At 38.0% G+C, this 17,210-nt stretch overlaps 1 protein-coding gene across 1 annotated transcript in view; it reads left to right on the forward strand.

The window, feature by feature from the left end:
* LOC134318367 (rhamnose-binding lectin-like) overlaps positions 1-15,288 on the forward strand; it is a 111,538-nt gene extending 96,250 nt beyond the window's left edge. The window contains exons 6-12 of the mRNA XM_062999248.1: positions 11,191-11,235; positions 11,329-11,461; positions 12,604-12,719; positions 13,463-13,507; positions 13,631-13,766; positions 13,864-13,971; positions 15,069-15,288. Coding sequence (XP_062855318.1) covers positions 11,191-11,235; positions 11,329-11,461; positions 12,604-12,719; positions 13,463-13,507; positions 13,631-13,766; positions 13,864-13,969 — 581 coding nt within the window. The 3' untranslated portion in view covers positions 13,970-13,971; positions 15,069-15,288. The remainder of the gene's footprint in view (positions 1-11,190; positions 11,236-11,328; positions 11,462-12,603; positions 12,720-13,462; positions 13,508-13,630; positions 13,767-13,863; positions 13,972-15,068) is intronic.
* Positions 15,289-17,210: the final 1,922 nt, after the last annotated feature.

Here is a 17,210-nt window from a genome sequence, read left to right on the forward strand (position 1 = left end):
ACTTACATTTTTGAAAAACAGCGCGAGTTAAATGCTTATAACAAAACAAATGAAAGCTAACTGCTAAAGTTAATGTAAATAAAGCTACAATTAATGCTGATATTAAAGCTATGCTAAACAATGATAAACCCAAAGGTGAACTAGCTAAAGAATTAGAATCACTTTATTTCGCCAGGTATGTTACACATACAAGCAATTTGCTTTGGTGATACACATAATAATACACATAATAGTCCACATAGCAGTACACACAATACACATAATAGTACAGATAATTACACATGTATGACATATAACATATTTAACAGACCCGACAGCACACGGACTGTTAACCAGTATTTACCAACATTTACCCAAGAGAACAACTGTGGTTAAGAAGTGTTACAGCTCTGGGGAAAAAAAGCTGTTAGCATGTCTGAATGTGTTTGTTTTTATTGTCCTGAGTCTTTTGCCAGATGGAAGAGTTTGAAAAAGGTGATGTCCAGGATGAGAGGGGTCTGCTGTAATTTTGCCGGCTCGCTTCAGCACTTTGCTGTTGTAGATGTCCTGAAGCGTTGGCAGACTACATCCAATGATCCTCTCTGCTAACTGCTAACAAAAACAAGAAGTGTACAAAGACTAACCTATTCACTATCCATTTAGCATTTTGTTGATGATTTTATCCAAAACTTACAATCTAAGCAACTGGGGGTTAAAGGCCTTGCTCAGCAGCCCAACAGTGGAACCTTGGTAGTGATGGGGCTTGAACTGGCATCCTTCTGAATACCAGTTGAGTACATTGACTGCTAAACTACCACTATCACTGTTCAAAACTAGGAAGAAAGGAACATTTCGGGCAAATTTGCCTAATATGCAAAATCACACAATTTTTGAGCGCAAGCTAGTCTTTGGATTTTCACCCCACATACTGTACACAAATGTGGCATCAAAGAAACCCTGAGAACTTGAATTTGTGAATTTGAACTTTGTGTATAGTGCCGTTGCTAGATGGCAATTCAAAACATGGGTGGAGCAAACCGGCCATACAACACAAATATACTGCTCTAACCTGGAAAGCATTGCACCGATTATCACCAAACTTCAGAAGCATTTAGTATTTTCAGTTTGTAGGCTATGGCTAAAATATGGCGCTATAATATTAAAAATAATGTTTCACAAATGAAGATGGTCTGATCTATACGTAATTTGGCATAGTGCTTCCAAGTCCTCCGGAAATTTTCTGCTGCCACACACTAAACTGTATTGACTATGTTACTTGCATTTTTTGCACACCTCCTGGAACTGAACAAGTAATTTCTGCACCTTACTTGTATTTTTGCACCTTATTTACTTTTTAGGCACCTTATCGGCATTGCCAATTTTACGCTGCTAATGTACAGCATGTCACTACCTCATGAACCATTGTACCATCTATTCACCATCATGTACTAACACTTGTCTTTAGTCCTGTCTTCTAATTACTTGTTTATATTAGGGATAATTAGGAATATCTTTTGTAGTTATTTATTATAGGATTTTTTGTATTTATTGTTGTATTTACACTGTTTTGTATTGTCTTGCACTTTTTGTACCATGTTACACCGTGATCCTAGAGGAACGCTGTTTCGTTTCAATATGTACTTGTATGTAGCTGAAATGACAATAAAATCTCTCTGACTCTCTGACTCTGAAAAAGTCCTAGTCTCTTTCAGGAATTGTCTAATATGCGACTATATTATTAGTCTTATTACTAATGGGTGGTTTGGTAATGCCACATGTAGTGTAGGCAGATTTAGGATCCTGCCCTGGTTGTCAATTAGCATAACTTGTTCTACCTGCACCCACCACACCTGGAAAAGGTGTGAAATTCAGGAGGTCAGTACATGGGCAGGTCAGGAACACTGAAGAGAGATAGCAGAAAAGCTATGATAAACAAACAAGGAAATGATGGGTAATTACAGGAACATTTTGATAGTAATTTTGAATCTTTACCAGCGTACATTCTGATACTGACTACACAAAAGACATTAGTTTCAAAATAGGATTTACATTTACATTTTAAATGTGGTGAAAAGCACATTGTTTATCTATTGTGGTGTACATAGTAACTACACTTCAATACAGCTTGGCAGTAATGAGACAGTAGTCCCGAGCTCAGCCCGCTTGGTCTGGTTATAGCGTACCGTCAAACTTTAAGGTCCATGTCTCTTACCCCATAAGAGCCTTAAGAACCATTATGCTCCGTCCACTTACATTTCGGGCTAATTTGCCTAATATGCAAAATCACACAATTTTTTGCATTTTGTTGATGATTTTATCCAAAACTTACAATCTAAGCAACTGGGGGTTAAAGGCCTTGCTCAGCAGCCCAACAGTGGAACCTTGGTAGTGATGGGGCTTGAACTGGCATCCTTCTGAATACCAGTTGAGTACATTGACTGCTAAACTACCACTATCACTGTTCAAAACTAGGAAGAAAGGAACATTTCGGGCAAATTTGCCTAATATGCAAAATCACACAATTTTTGAGCGCAAGCTAGTCTTTGGATTTTCACCCCACATACTATACACAAATTTGGCATCAAAGAAACCCTGAGAACTTGAATTTGTGAATTTGAACTTTGTGTACAGTGCCGTTGCTAGATGGCAATTCAAAACATGGGTGGAGCAAACCGATACTGCTCTAACCTGGAAAGCATTGCACCGATTATCACCAAACTTCAGAAGCACTTAGTATTGTCAGTTTGTAGGCTATGGCTAAAATATGGCGCTACAATATTAAAAATAATGTTTCACAAATGAAGATGGTCTGATTTATACGTAATTTGGCATAGTGCTTCCAAGTCCTAGCCTCTTTCAGGAATTGTCTAATATGCCACTATATTATTAGTCGTATTACTAATGGGTGGTTTGGTAATGCCACATAGTGTAGGCAGATTTAGGATCCTGCCCTGGTTGTCAATTAGCATAACTTGTTCTACCTGCACCCACCACACCTGAAAAAAGGTGTGAGATTCAGGAGGTCAATACATGGGCACGTCAGTATACTGGGAGGTACGTTCTGTACTTAGAAATCAGGGCAGCATTCACTAAGAATGTTTCCAGGGTATTCACAAAGTAATTCACAATTAAATTAAAGGCAGGGCTGAGAAAACAAAAAGAGGTAATTGCTCATAGCTGTAACTTTGCTGCAGGTGGTAACGACATTTACATTTATGCAATTTAGCAGACGCTTTTATCCAAAGCGACTTACAGTACTGTGATAGTATAATATCTAAGCAATTGAGGGTTAAGGGCCTTGCTCAAGAGCCCAACAGTGGCAACCTGACAGATTAGTAACCAGCAACCTTTCGATTAGTAGTCCAGTATATTAACCACTAGGCTACGGCTGCCCACATTAGATAAAGTGCCTTCTGTTTCTTTGAATAAATTACAAGCCTCTTGTAACAAATCAGCCTCGACATTTTATTAGCTATTCTGCACGATAAAATAGAATGGTACCTCATTGAAGCAAAACTTTGCTTGCACTGTGTTTTAATAATCTAGGATCGATTAGGATTGATTGTGTCTGTGCAGCCCCATTAACTACAACCAAAATTCAGTATAGGCGATTTGCGATTGAAGAGTTATTTCTTTTCATTATGGCACGAATACAGCACTGCTTGGTCCGTAATACAATTAATAAACTGCATTTTCTTTAGTACAGCTGCGAGTTAAATGCATTTCAAGCTGATTTGTATTTAATTCTGACAGAAATTTTGCATTATATTATTTCAAACCCAAACCTAAATGTATTGTTTTTCTTTGAGAGGTCGTAAGATGTTAAATCAATGCAATAGATTTTTTGCTTTTCATTTTGGCACCTTTTAGCACCACACGTACACCGACGCGGAACGGTTCCAGTTCTGGTTCGCAAATTTCAACTAGCGTTCTAATCTGGGACCACAGAATACTTGGTTTTTCAGCGCGAACCGTGACGTAATCGGTGGGCGTGTCAAAGTGTAGAGGTTTGGGTGCTTTGCTAAACCACTGTGCTGTTGTTTCTTATGGAGCTTAATGCTGCATTTTTATCTTTTAGTTCACCTGATTAAATTTTGAGCCAGTTTGTCGCTGATATTTTCAAAGCACCTTAAAAAAGATGAACTGTGTGATATGACGTGGTAAAAGTGACCCGGACAGAACAAAAAACGCCTAACGTGAAAAATAAAGCGTAACGTGGCTTGTTGTACTAAAACAACGACCAATGAATTTGGGCAGTACAGAGCACTTATAACCAGTAATAACAGTGAGAAATGTAGTGTTTCTATGTTGTACTTTTAGTACATTCAGCCACGTTACGCTTTTTCGACTTTCATAACACCATAAACATCACACGAAAAGTAAATCCAGCTTGAGGTGTCTGGAAGGTTCATATAAAATAATTTGGTCAGATATCTCTTTTCAATATTCCTTTTAAAACAATCTCATATATAGGTTATTGTGTAGAAGTGTTTCCCACACTTCTGGGATGCCTCTCATGAGACCTCTACATTCCATAAGGAGGCCGGGGTGTATTCGGTTGCAATCCCACATCTGGGATCCATTTTAAATGCATACATTTCTGTTATTCTATAGAAAATATATTAATCACACAGAGGCCCTAACTGTCAGTAGGAGTGTGGGAACCTCTGCTGAGTTGTAAGAAAATTACCCACCCTATGATTTTGTCTGGATATTCAAGTATTTAAGGAGAAGCAAATTTCATTGGAGTCAGAGAGCAGCAGATCCGAACACAAGCTCTCTCCGGACAAAGCCAGGCTGTCCGAGCGACACTGCTATTATTCTGTAATAAACTTCTTAATTGCAAATAAACTGTGTCAACGGAGTCGTCATTTCATCGTCGGCACCTCATCGCTAAGACAAAGACACCTCAAGCTAAACACAGATACAGAGTAGATTTGATGGTTAATTCACACAAATGGATGTTCGTGATGTTTCACCGCTCAAGTTGTGTGCTGAGCAGATCGGTTATTTGTGCCGAGAGTCGTGGTGAAAGCGAAGCACAAAACGCTTCTCACGTCAATGAACTAAAGAAAACAACAACTGTGACAAACACGTCTACGTCTTCTTATCACCAATAGTTGATCTATGCTTTTTACATATAAGAAAAAAATCTAAAGAAACCTGAACAGAACCGGTTCAAGAACCACGGTTCTTTTGGTGGAAAAGCGCTAACGGTGGAAAACAAGCTGTGCCTTGATTTAATTTTACACTTAATTAAATACAATTTTGACATGAATTTAGCATTTTGTTTTATTCTGTTTTATTTATTCATTGTCTCAAACTCGCAGAGTTCAGAATCCCAGTGTTGGTGTGCTAGCTGGGCACCCTTAGCATTTTGTTTTTTAAATGCAACTACTCATGTATTGTTTTTACAATACAAAGTGGTCAAGATATGTAAAATGTAAGATAGGTTTTGCTTTTCATTTTGGCACGTATTTTACATGTCAATATGAAATATTTAGCAATTGCATTTTAATTTAGCACTGATATCCTCCATGTTTTCCTTCCATGCACTTAATGTTACTGTCAGATGTCCTGCTGCCACCTTCTGGTGACTACTGGTATCTTATAGCTTAAATTACACAACTCAAAAATAAGGGAACACTTAATCATGACTGTAGAACACCAAGTGAATTCAGAGACATCAGTCTGATTAGTTAAAAAAATGAATGGTGGTCACAGACTAGATCTTTCTCCTTACCCTTCTTCTCTAGTTAGGTTGCACAGTAAGACCAGCTCCTCCATGAAGGTGCATCCATACGTGCCATGACAAAAGAGGTTTGCGGTGTCTCTCAGCATAGTCTCAAGAGCACAGAGCACAGGACATGTCCTGTTACACGAGGAGAGCTGTACAGGACTTCTTTGTGAAAGAAGGAACAGAAAGAGCACTGCCAGAGCCATACAAAATGACCTCCAGCAGGCTAATGATGTGCATGTTTCTGACCAAACTGTCAGAAATCGACTGACTCCATGAGGGTGGCATGAGGGACCTGTGTTCACTGCACAGTACCGTGCAGTTTTATTGGCATTCTCCAGAGAACACCAGAACTGACAGGTCACAAGAATGTGAAAAAAAAAGGTTCCAGACAGCGAACTAGTGTTCTACTTGGTTTTTCAGCGCGAACCGTGATGTCATCTGTGGGCTTGTCACAGTGTAGAGGTTTGGGTGCTTTTACAAGCTGGTAAATGTTTACCTGATAAAATTTTGAGCCAGTTTGCCACAGAAATTTGCTGATATTTTCAAAACAATGAACCGTGTGATATGACGTGGTAAAAGTGACCCGGACAGTATAACGCTTAACATGAAAAATAAAGCTTAATGTGGCTTGTTGTACTAAAACAACAAGCGATGAATTTGGGCAGTACAGAGCACCTATAACCAGTAATAACGGAGAGAGGTTCAGTGTTTCTATGTCGTACTTTTAGTACATTTAGCCATGTTACACTTACACCACACGTGAAGTAAATATGGCTAAACACAGATATACAGTATGTGGAGCTTTTAGACTGGATTTGATGGTTATTTCACACAAATGGATGTTTGTGTCGTGATGTTTTATCGCTCAAGCCAAGTGCTGAGCAGATCGGCTATTTGCACCGAGGGTTGCAGTGAGAGCAAAGCGCAAAACGCTTCTCACGTCAATGAACTAAAAAATAAAAACAACAACTGCGACAAACATGTTTACGTCTTCTTATTACCAATAGTTGAGCGATGCTTTTTGCATAAAATCGAACATCTGTAACAACAGCACAAACGCTCCACCATCATAATACTACTCTTTAGTTTCGTTGTGTAATACCCACCGTTGACGATTCATGCTTGGTTCCCAAAAACTGGTGGAAATGCGGGTCGGTTCTCTACAAAACACCAAGGTTCAAAGAAACCTGAACAGAACCGGTTCAAAAACCATGGTTCTCTTGGTGGAAAAGTGCTAATTGGAGCCCTGGGTTCCTTCTGGTGCAGGATAATGTGTGTCAATAAGAACAATGAACCTAAACACATGTAAAAACAGGTCAGTTATGTTTTAAAACAGCCTTCCAAAGTTCTGATTACAATCCTGTTAAGAGTAAATGTCACTGGAAGGTCAAGTGTATACATGTCTTTTACAAATGTTTGTAATTTTGATGTTTCAATGATTTTTATTCATAGTCGTTTTTTAATTGAATATTAAAACTAAAACGATGTTGTTTTTGGTAACTAGTAGCCCAACCGGCTTGAATCATTTACTCAGAAGAAGGTGTCACACAAGTACAATATGCTATTAAATTAATTAGATGTACTTATTAGGTCATTAAATATGACCAATTTGGGAGCTGTCACTATTCTCATTTCTTGGGTGTGTTGGATAACGGTAATATGTGCTTACAAAGACAAGGTTGTACACTGCACACGCCCATATACGCATTGAGCTTTTGAAACATGTTTGGGTGGGATGAGGGAGGGTTTTATTCAGAGAAATGTTTTGTTTTGTTCTCATAAGTTCTTAAATCATGACTCATTGTCTGTCACTGGATAAGTACAGATCAGTTTCACGAGTGGAAACACTTGTAGTCTCAGTTGTCACTTTGACACATCAACCAAAACAATGATGTTCCTGAAGCTCAGTCTGCTTACCTGTAAGTTTCAGCTATGTTTTCTTTTTATAGAATAAGAGAATTTTAAAAAGTATTCATTACATTTAGGATAAGATAGGTTAAGATAAGATTTGGATTATATACGTTTAGCCTTTATTGAATACCCTTAGGGAAAGTAACTTGTTACAGTAGTACAGAAAAGAAGAACGAGAAAAGACAGATAAGAACATAGAAAAAAAGACAACAATTTGAACACATAGTGTGTAGATGTTTACACTAAAAGTTCTGTTTTAAAACAAAGTAATTCACGTATGTATTATGTTATATATGACATATGAATACTATAGATAGATAAATAGATAGATAGATAGATAGATTACATTGTATGTATTCATGTGTTATGTTATTGTACTTTATACCGCACTTATGTTTTAGGATTAAATAATTTAACAATTTTAATTAATTTAATTGTTCATTTAAATAATTAAAATCTTTAGGATTAATTAGTTGTATTTATTATGCTAGAATATACTGTACGTATAAAGTTACATGTTTAACATTCAGTGAGAATAAATGTTAATAAATAATAATAATAAATAAATGAATGAAAGCTAGTTAAACAGAACGCTTGTAATAAAAAAAAGCTGTTTGTAGATTTTAAAAGGCTTAAAAAGATTTTACATGTTTTTACATTTTTAACCGCTTTAACACACACACACACACACACACACACACACACACACACACACACACACACAACTATATATACATTCACCAACCAGGCATAACATTATAACCACTGACAGGTGAAGTGAATAACACTGATTACCTCTTCATCACAGCACCTGTTAGTAGGTGGGATATATTAGGCAGCAAGTGAACATTTTATCCTCAAAGTTGATGTGTTAGAAGCAGGAAAAATGAGTGAGCCTACATTAAGGATTTGAGTGAGTTTGACCAGGGCCAAATTGTCATGGCTAGACGACTGGGTTCCCGGTCTGCAGTGGTCAGTATTTATCAAAAGTGGTCCAAGGAAGGATCAGTGGTACACCGGCGACAGGGCCATGGGCGGCCAAGGCTCACTGATGCACGTGGGGAGCGAAGGCAGACAAGCTACTGTAGCTCAGATTGCTTACAGAATACAAAAATATAGAATTAAAAAATCATTTTACTTTAGCTGTATGTAATAGGTTTAAATCTGTATTATTCTACTCTTTATCAGAGTTTGTTTGTAAGGTTGCCATGTTTGTGTTTTTTTCTTCAGTGCTCATTGTAGCTCCTGGTTTGTTGGTTTCTGCAGGTAATTTGCTAAATTCAGTAAACACTTTTATTTCAAATAATTTTCACTTAAAACATTGTTGACATGCTATAGTAGAAACGTCATGTAATACTCAAGTATGTGCGTGTAATTTATGCTTTCAGAAAATGCAGTTACCTGTAATGGAAATGTCCAGCGCCTTGCTTGTGGTATGTTGAAACCTTTAACAGAGATTCAAGACAATACATTGCCACAATGGCTTTGTAATAGCATGTTAGATATTGGTCAAGGCAATATACTATAAATATGCCAATCCAACTGTTAAAAACCCCTTACAGTTGAACCGTAATAGTTCATAGTTCTACTGTCACCCGTACAGTTCGACCATGAGTACAACCGTGAACGCTTATGTTACTTTGAAGTTCATAGTCACCTCTTCCGGTGTTTAATAATAATGACTGTGAACTTTACAGTTCAACTGTAAACATGATATTGTTGAACTGTGAAATTCAGTTTAGACAGTTAACTGGTATTTACCTGTTAAACTTTACATTAAAACAATCAATCAGGTTTACAGTTTTACTATGAAATTTTACAGTACATTTTTCCTGGGAATTATCAGTATTATGGGAATCAGTATCAGGGCCATCACCAGCCTAAACAAACCACTACTACTTAAAACACTGGTAACTACAATAATTAAAAAATATTTAACAATTTGAAAATAACTACAAAATACACTGATCAGGCATAACATTATGACCACCTTCCTAATATTGTGTTGGTCCCCCCTGTCCCGTTGAGGCATGGAGTCTGACACCTTTCTATCAGAACCAGCATTGTTATGCCTGGTCGGTGTTGTATAATATAATTAAAATAGTTTATAGTTTATAAATAAAGTATTGCAAGTAATTTCAGTTTTGCCATATTAATAAATTGACAATAAAAATAATCTAAATTAACTGATGAGTATATGAGTATTTATTATGGCATTATTACTCTAATATACTATATATTTTATCTGATTTTCTTGTACATTAGATGAGTTCTGTCTAAGTGTTTTCAGGAACAACTAATTATTTATGCCCATATTTCTATGCCTTCAGAAAGTGGAGTGCTGAATATTCAGGCTGTTCTATACGGCCGCAAAACCAAAAGCATCTGTAATGTAAACCACACCGCTGCTGAGCTCGCCAACACCACCTGTTCCTCCAACGTAACCAGCACAATTGCTAACAGGTATCATTTTTTATATTTTACTTAATTTATGGTCTCTGCTTTTTATGCAAAATTCACACAACTCAACAAAATAAACCACCTTGATGATTATGTCCTGTTTCATTCCTACAGGTGCAATTGGCTGAAAGAGTGCGAGTTTAAGACAGACTCACTTGGCCTTGCTGACCCATGTTCAGGAACTAACAAGTACTTGAACACCACCTACTCCTGCATCAGTGCCCGTAAGTAGCTCTGGTGTAACATCCCAATCTTAAAGCAGTGCTAATCTGTAATTATTCCAGATCCTGTGTTGAAGACCTTTACCTTTTACATAGGATATAATAGTGTAGCACATAATATGATTTAAACTCTATAATCAAATAATATTAAATGATAACTATACTGTAACTTGCCCATCTGCTATATGCGTAGATTGGCAGGGGGGGCATGGGTTACAGCGTCATGTCCTTTAACCCAGCTATTTCATTATGCACCAACAGAGGGCATGGAGGCTCAGATAACGAACCACTTCCCTGACTGGCTTTGAGAACTCTCTGAGTTGAACCTGTCCTGACAGATCACAGTTCAACCAAAATAAGGACATATGTTTTTTACTAAAAGCCCTGTTTATGCTAGAACTGACTTGAAAAGCAATAAATTGAAGTACAAAGCCAGCCATTGCGTCCACTATGAAGAATCTTCAAAGTGTAAAAGCTTATGTTGTGAGATTAGAGATTCTCACAATTGTCTTTCACTCAGTAAAATTCAGTAAGGCAGGATTATTCCACCTGGGACCCATTACACATAGGTCACAGTTTTGGTCTGGATTTTGTTTTTACTTATTGTTAGATGCTAGAATTTACATAAGCTTGTTTTTTAAAGCAATTTTGGTAAGTTAATAAAATATAGAATCCTCCTTGATTGTCTTATTTAGTAATATTTCAAATAACATCTGGCTTAATGCAATTGGACTTTAAAGACCTTATAAAGATTACATAGACCAGATATGATGTTAAACTATGGCTAATTAGAATTTGCTTTGCTTCATTAATGTAGTACAATCAGATCTAGATCCACATCTTAGTGTTGAACCTAAACTATGTATCTCTTCCCTCCAGGAACCAATGTCATCTGTGAGAACAGCTATGGCACATTGTTCTGTGGTAAGAAGTCATTTCCTCATTATATTTGGCTTATTTATTGCAACTATTACTGCAGTTTATTTATAACAGGCTTTTTTGTGTGTCCCTATACAGCAAATGGTAGTATTTCAGTTCGCACTGCCATGTATGGCCGCATCACACCTAAAACCTGCGCAAGTGGACTAGCCAGCTCTTTGGTCAACAATAACAACTGTAGTTTTAATGCACACGATAAAGTTGTCACACAGTAAGTTTCCTAATATAAAACCTTTTCTGATCTAAAGACAACATTCTATCTCTAAAAAAGGTGTACTGTATTTGAAACAATTAAATGAACTACAATACATGTCCAAATCTGTCGACACCCCTGTGTTTCTGCCACACCCATTCTAACAGGTGTATGAAGTGATCAATAAAAGAAGTAAATTTTATGTTCTAATGGGATAGGCCCTGTCCTGTTTGTACATGTCTGTGCCACAGTGCACAAAACAAGTTTGGTTTGACAGGTTTGGGTTGGAGGAACTCCAGTGGCCTGCACAGATCTCTGATCTAGTTTTAGATGTGGTGTATCTTAAATAAATAAAATATTATACAAATAAATAAATATAATCTAATTAAAGAATCCTGACAGTTACTTAATTACTTATTACTTAATTTACCACACTGATCAGACAACCTTGGCGTTTGGTAGCTCTGTACAAAACCACTTTACGTTGGATCCAAATTGAAGAATTTTTTATCAAACTTTTAAGTCTGTTTTTCAGGAGCCACTCAGGTGGCGCAGCGGTAAAAAGACACGCTGCAACCAGGGCTGGATTCTGCGTACATGGTATCGAATACAGCTCTGCTTCACCAGTTCGAGGCTGAGTGGTTGTATGAGCAACGATTGGCCGGTTGCTCAGTTGGGGGGGTGGGACACAGAACCAGATGTGGATCTCTCTTTGTCAGAATGCGATTACGACCTCTGCCGGCTGATTAGAGGTGCCTGCACAAGAGATGAGGAAGAGTGCCCTTAGGGTGTGTCTCTCCACATGCAACGCTAGGTGGCGCCAAACTCATCAATGTGTGGGTGGCAAAAATGCATCTGGCTGCTGCTCATGTTTCGGAGGGGATGTGGGTTAGCTTCGATCTCCTCGGTCAGGGCAGGGTTCGGCATAGACAGAGAGGAAGCACGATGCAAATTGAACAATTGGATGCCCTAAAGGGGGAGAAAAAGGGGGGGGGGTCTGTTTCTCAGGTGGAGTTCCACAAGGAATAGTGTTAGGCCATCTGTGTTTGTTTTATTAACTTATACTTTATTTAATAATAGTTATTTCCTTTGCAACATACTTCCTAAAAGTCAACTTGGTTAATGCGCATGGTCTAATAATCATGTTATTTTTTTTAAAGGTGCAATGGAAAAGCCCAGTGTACCCTGTTTGCTTCAAACTACAATTTTACAGATGTGTGCTCTGAAACAAGGAAGTACCTATCTGTCACCTATGTCTGCGCTGCCAATCCTCCTAGTAAGTAAGAAAAGAAACAACAACAATTATAATGGTGTTGGGATAGTCCAGCAGTAAATTATGGTGGCCTATTACCGCTGGGGTCTAGTGGTAGTTGGCTGGTTGTGAGTCTACATACAGGCATGATTGGCTGGTGTCTGAGGGAGATGGCTGAGATCCTGAAATGGTTTAAATGAATCTATAAAGCGATAGATAGGACAGCTAAAACAAGTCAAGTCAAATTTATTTGTATAGCGCTTTTTACAATGAGCATTGTCTCAAAGCAACTTTACAGAATCCAGGACCAACAGACCAAAAACCCCTGTTGAGCAAGCCGAGGGCGACAGTGGCGAGGAAAAACTCCCTTAAAATTACAGGAACAAACTTTGAGAGGAACCAGACTCAGCAGGGACCCGTCCTCCTTGGAATAAATATGATTTACACAAATCAAACATACGCAAAATAAAATTAAACTAAAAGTTATAACTAGTACAAAATAATTGGAGTTCTTTATTTGTCCGTAGTGAGTTCTTGACATTTTTGGTGCAGACAAGCCAGGTCTCCGTCACATCTAGCAGGAGCAAAAATAGAAAAAGTAGAACTGTATTGTACATGTGTATATGTATATGTATGTATGACAAATAAAGGCATTCTTCTTCTTTATTTTGGGCTTTAAAGGTCCCCAGCAGGGCAGTCGGCAGCTAGCTTGGGGTTATCTGTGCAGATTTCCTTTTCTTTAACTAATCTGTGACTGTTTCTTACAGAAACTGTTTTGGCTTGTGATGGCAGCAATGCTATCCTGTCATGTGGTATGTATTTTTTTTTTACATACAAATATCACATTACCACTTGTTATGAATGACTGTTCTAGTTGCTAGTTAGACTACAACCTTGGTTATCTCACCTGTGTACTTTCTTGTGTTACATTCTAGGCACCCGCACCATTAAAGTCCTGAAAGCTAACTACGGTCGAACGGATTCCAGCACCTGTTCTGCTGGACTGGCTGCTGCCCAGATCTCCAATACAAACTGCTACAGGACCGACTCTCTGACCCGAGTTTCAACAAGGTAACATCAGCTAAGCTTTTTATTTGACAATTATTAAACACAACATTTATAATTTAAGATACATGGATACATAAAAAAAACTTTTGCTTATTTGCAGCTGTAATGGCAAGAGCAACTGTGTGGTAGCTGCCACAACCGTGGTCTTTGGTGACCCCTGCATTGGTACCAACAAGTACCTGAACATTGAGTATACCTGTGTATAAGTGTAAGTTTCTCTTTCTTTAATCATTCATTCATATATTTCACACCACTTATACTTCACTTCATACTGGTTACCAGTGAAGGGCTGGAATGTAACAAAAATAAACAGTGACCACTGACAAGGCATAACATTATGACCACTGACAGGTGAAGTGTATAACACTGATTATCTCTTGGGATATATTAGGCAGCAAGTGAACATTTCATCCTCAAAATTGATGTGTTAGAAGCAGGAAAAATGATCAATTGTAAGGATTTGAGCGAGTTTGACTAGGGCCAAATTGTGACGGCTAGACGACTGGGTCAGAGCATCTCCAAAACTGTAGCTCTTGTGGGGTGTTCCTGGTCTGCAGTGGTCAGTATCTATCAAAAGTGGTCCAAGGAAGGAACAGTGGTAAACCGGTGACAGGGGCATGGGCAGCCAAGGCTCATTGATGCACTTTGGGAGCAAAGGCTGACTTGTGTGGTCCGATCCAACAGATGAGCTACTGTAGCTCAAATTGCCGAAGAAGTTAATGCTGGTTCTGATAGAAAGGTGTCAGAATACACAGTGCATCACAGTTTGTTCTGTATGGGGCTGCATAGCCGCAGACCAGTCAGGGCATCGAAAGCACCAACCATGGGCACATGAGCATCGGAACTGGACCACAGAGCAATGAAAAAAGGTGGCCTGGTCTATAGGGAACACATGGCACCAGGATGCACTATGGAAAAAAGGCAATGTGATGCTTTGGGCATCGTTCTGCCGGGAAACCTTGGGTCCTGCCATCCATGTAGATGTTACTCTGTCAGCAGGATAATGCACCCCCCACAGAGCAAAAATGGTTCAGGAATGGATTGAGGAGCACAACAATGAGTTTGAGGTGTTGACTTGGCCTTCAAATTCCCCAGATCTCAATCCAATTGAGCGAGCATATTGGTGCCAGATACCACAGCACACCTTCAGGGTGATGGCTGCAAAAGGGGGACCAACACAATATTAGGAAGGTGGTCATAATGTTATGCCTGATTGGTGTATGACATTGTTTATTGTAAATAACAAATATGGTGGATATTTTATATGGAATTTCTAATCTCTTCTGTTTTTTTTTTCTCTTACAGGACAACTCAAGACGATTCATCCCTATCCTTGATGCGATCCTTGAATCAGAATTAAATCACCCTTAAAATAATCAATAATGTAGATTATAGAGCTTATGAGTCTTACCATTGCTGTGCTTATTATTTGGATGTTGGATATTTAGCTAATTTAATGATTATTCATTTTGCTTATTTGCATGTAATTACTTTCTTCTTAAATAATACATTTCATGATTAACCGTGCAATTAAGTCTCTGAATAGACATGACAGTCTTAAGTCTTGGTTCATGTTTAATCCTGCACTGATGAACATCTCTACTAGATTATGTAATCTATTATTCTTTAAGATAAATAAATTCTTATTTCTGCAAAATCATTATTTGTATTATTTGACTTTTTTCTGGGTTATCAGGCCTGTCTGTCTACAGGATACCTGTCTAAAGATACAAAGTAAATGTTTTTGCTTTACTCAACACTAGTGCACAGAATATACGTCTGCTCATTGCTTTTAACATGCAGATCGGCATGGTTTGATAGCTGTTAACATTGCAGTAGAATGCAGACAACAGCATACACCGATCAACCATAACATTAAAACCACCTCCTTGTTTCTACACTCACTGTCCATTTTATCAGCTCCACTTACCATATAGGAGCACTTTGTAGTTCTACAATTACTGACTGTAGTCCATCTATTTCTCTGTTCTTCAATGGTCAGGACTCTCCGAGGACCACTACAGAGTAGGTATTATTTGGGTGGTGGATGATTCTCAGCATTGCAGTGACACTGACATGGTGGTTGTGCTGGTATAAGTGGATCAGACACAGCAATGCTGATGGAGTTTTTAAACACCTCACTGTCACTGCTGGACTGAGAATAGTCCACCAACCAAAAATATATCCAGCCAACAGCTCCCCAAGATGACCAACTCAAACAGCAGCAATAGATGAGCAATTGTCTCTGACTTTTCATCTACTTGGTGAAACAAATAGGTAGGCGTGTCCAATATAGTGGACAGTGAGTGGACACAGTATTTAAAAACTACAGCAATGCTGCTGTGTCTGATTGACTCATACCAGCACAACACACACTAACACACCACCACCATGTCAGTGTCACTGCAGTGCTGAGAATCATTCACAACCTAAATAATATCTGCTCTGTGGTGGTCCTGGGAGAGTCCTGACCATTGAAGAACAGCATGAAGGGGGCTAACAAAGCATGCAGAGAAACAGATGGACTACAGTCAATAATTGTAGAACTACAAAGTGCTCCTATATAAGTGGAGCTGATAAAATGGAAAGTGAGTGTAGAGGAGGTGGTTTTAATGTTATGACTGATCAGTGTATGTGGAGAGCTACTGGTCATATATAGATGGCTCCTGTTTAAAGCTTTAAATCTGTACTTCTTAAACTAATTTTCCATTTTAGCTTTTATTTAATTTACATTACAAACGTTTTAATATTAACATATCATGGTATGAAAGCTATTATTAATAAAATGTATAAAGAATGTTTATGAAGGATGTTCCTCAATGTGGTCGTATCATATAGCAAATACATTGGCTGTTTCTAAGGATTTTGTTTCTGTAACCAAAACAAACACTGACACACATAACTCTTCCACAAAATCCTTTGTCTACTGCCTACCTCACATTGTGTCCTTTAAAGTCAAAACCATTAATGTACAGTTTATTTAGCGTAGTCTATTCATTAACACTTACCATTCAATATCAAACACAGCTAAATCAAACAAAATCATCTAAATCAAAGAACTGGAACCTGAAATTTACATTTATGGCATTTAGCAACTACTGTTATCTAAGCCAACCTAGAAATGTGAATAAATACAAGGCAAGAAATTAAGGGTTAAGAGCCTTCAGAGGCCCAACAGTAGCAACTTGGATAGATAGATAGATAGATAGATAGATAGATAGATAGATAGATAGATAGATAGATAGATAGATAGATAGATAGATAGATAGATAGATAGATAGATAGATAGATAGATAGATAGATAGATAGATAGACAGACAGACAGACAGACAGACAGACAGACAGACAGACAGACAGACAGACAGACAGATAAAGTCAGGGTTAGTCCCAGTAGCATTATACATCTGACACACTACAAAAATTCAACAATATAAATTTGGGGAAAAA

The sequence above is a fragment of the Trichomycterus rosablanca genome, chromosome 7 (genome assembly GCF_030014385.1).
Source record: "Trichomycterus rosablanca isolate fTriRos1 chromosome 7, fTriRos1.hap1, whole genome shotgun sequence".
Taxonomy (NCBI): domain Eukaryota; kingdom Metazoa; phylum Chordata; class Actinopteri; order Siluriformes; family Trichomycteridae; genus Trichomycterus; species Trichomycterus rosablanca.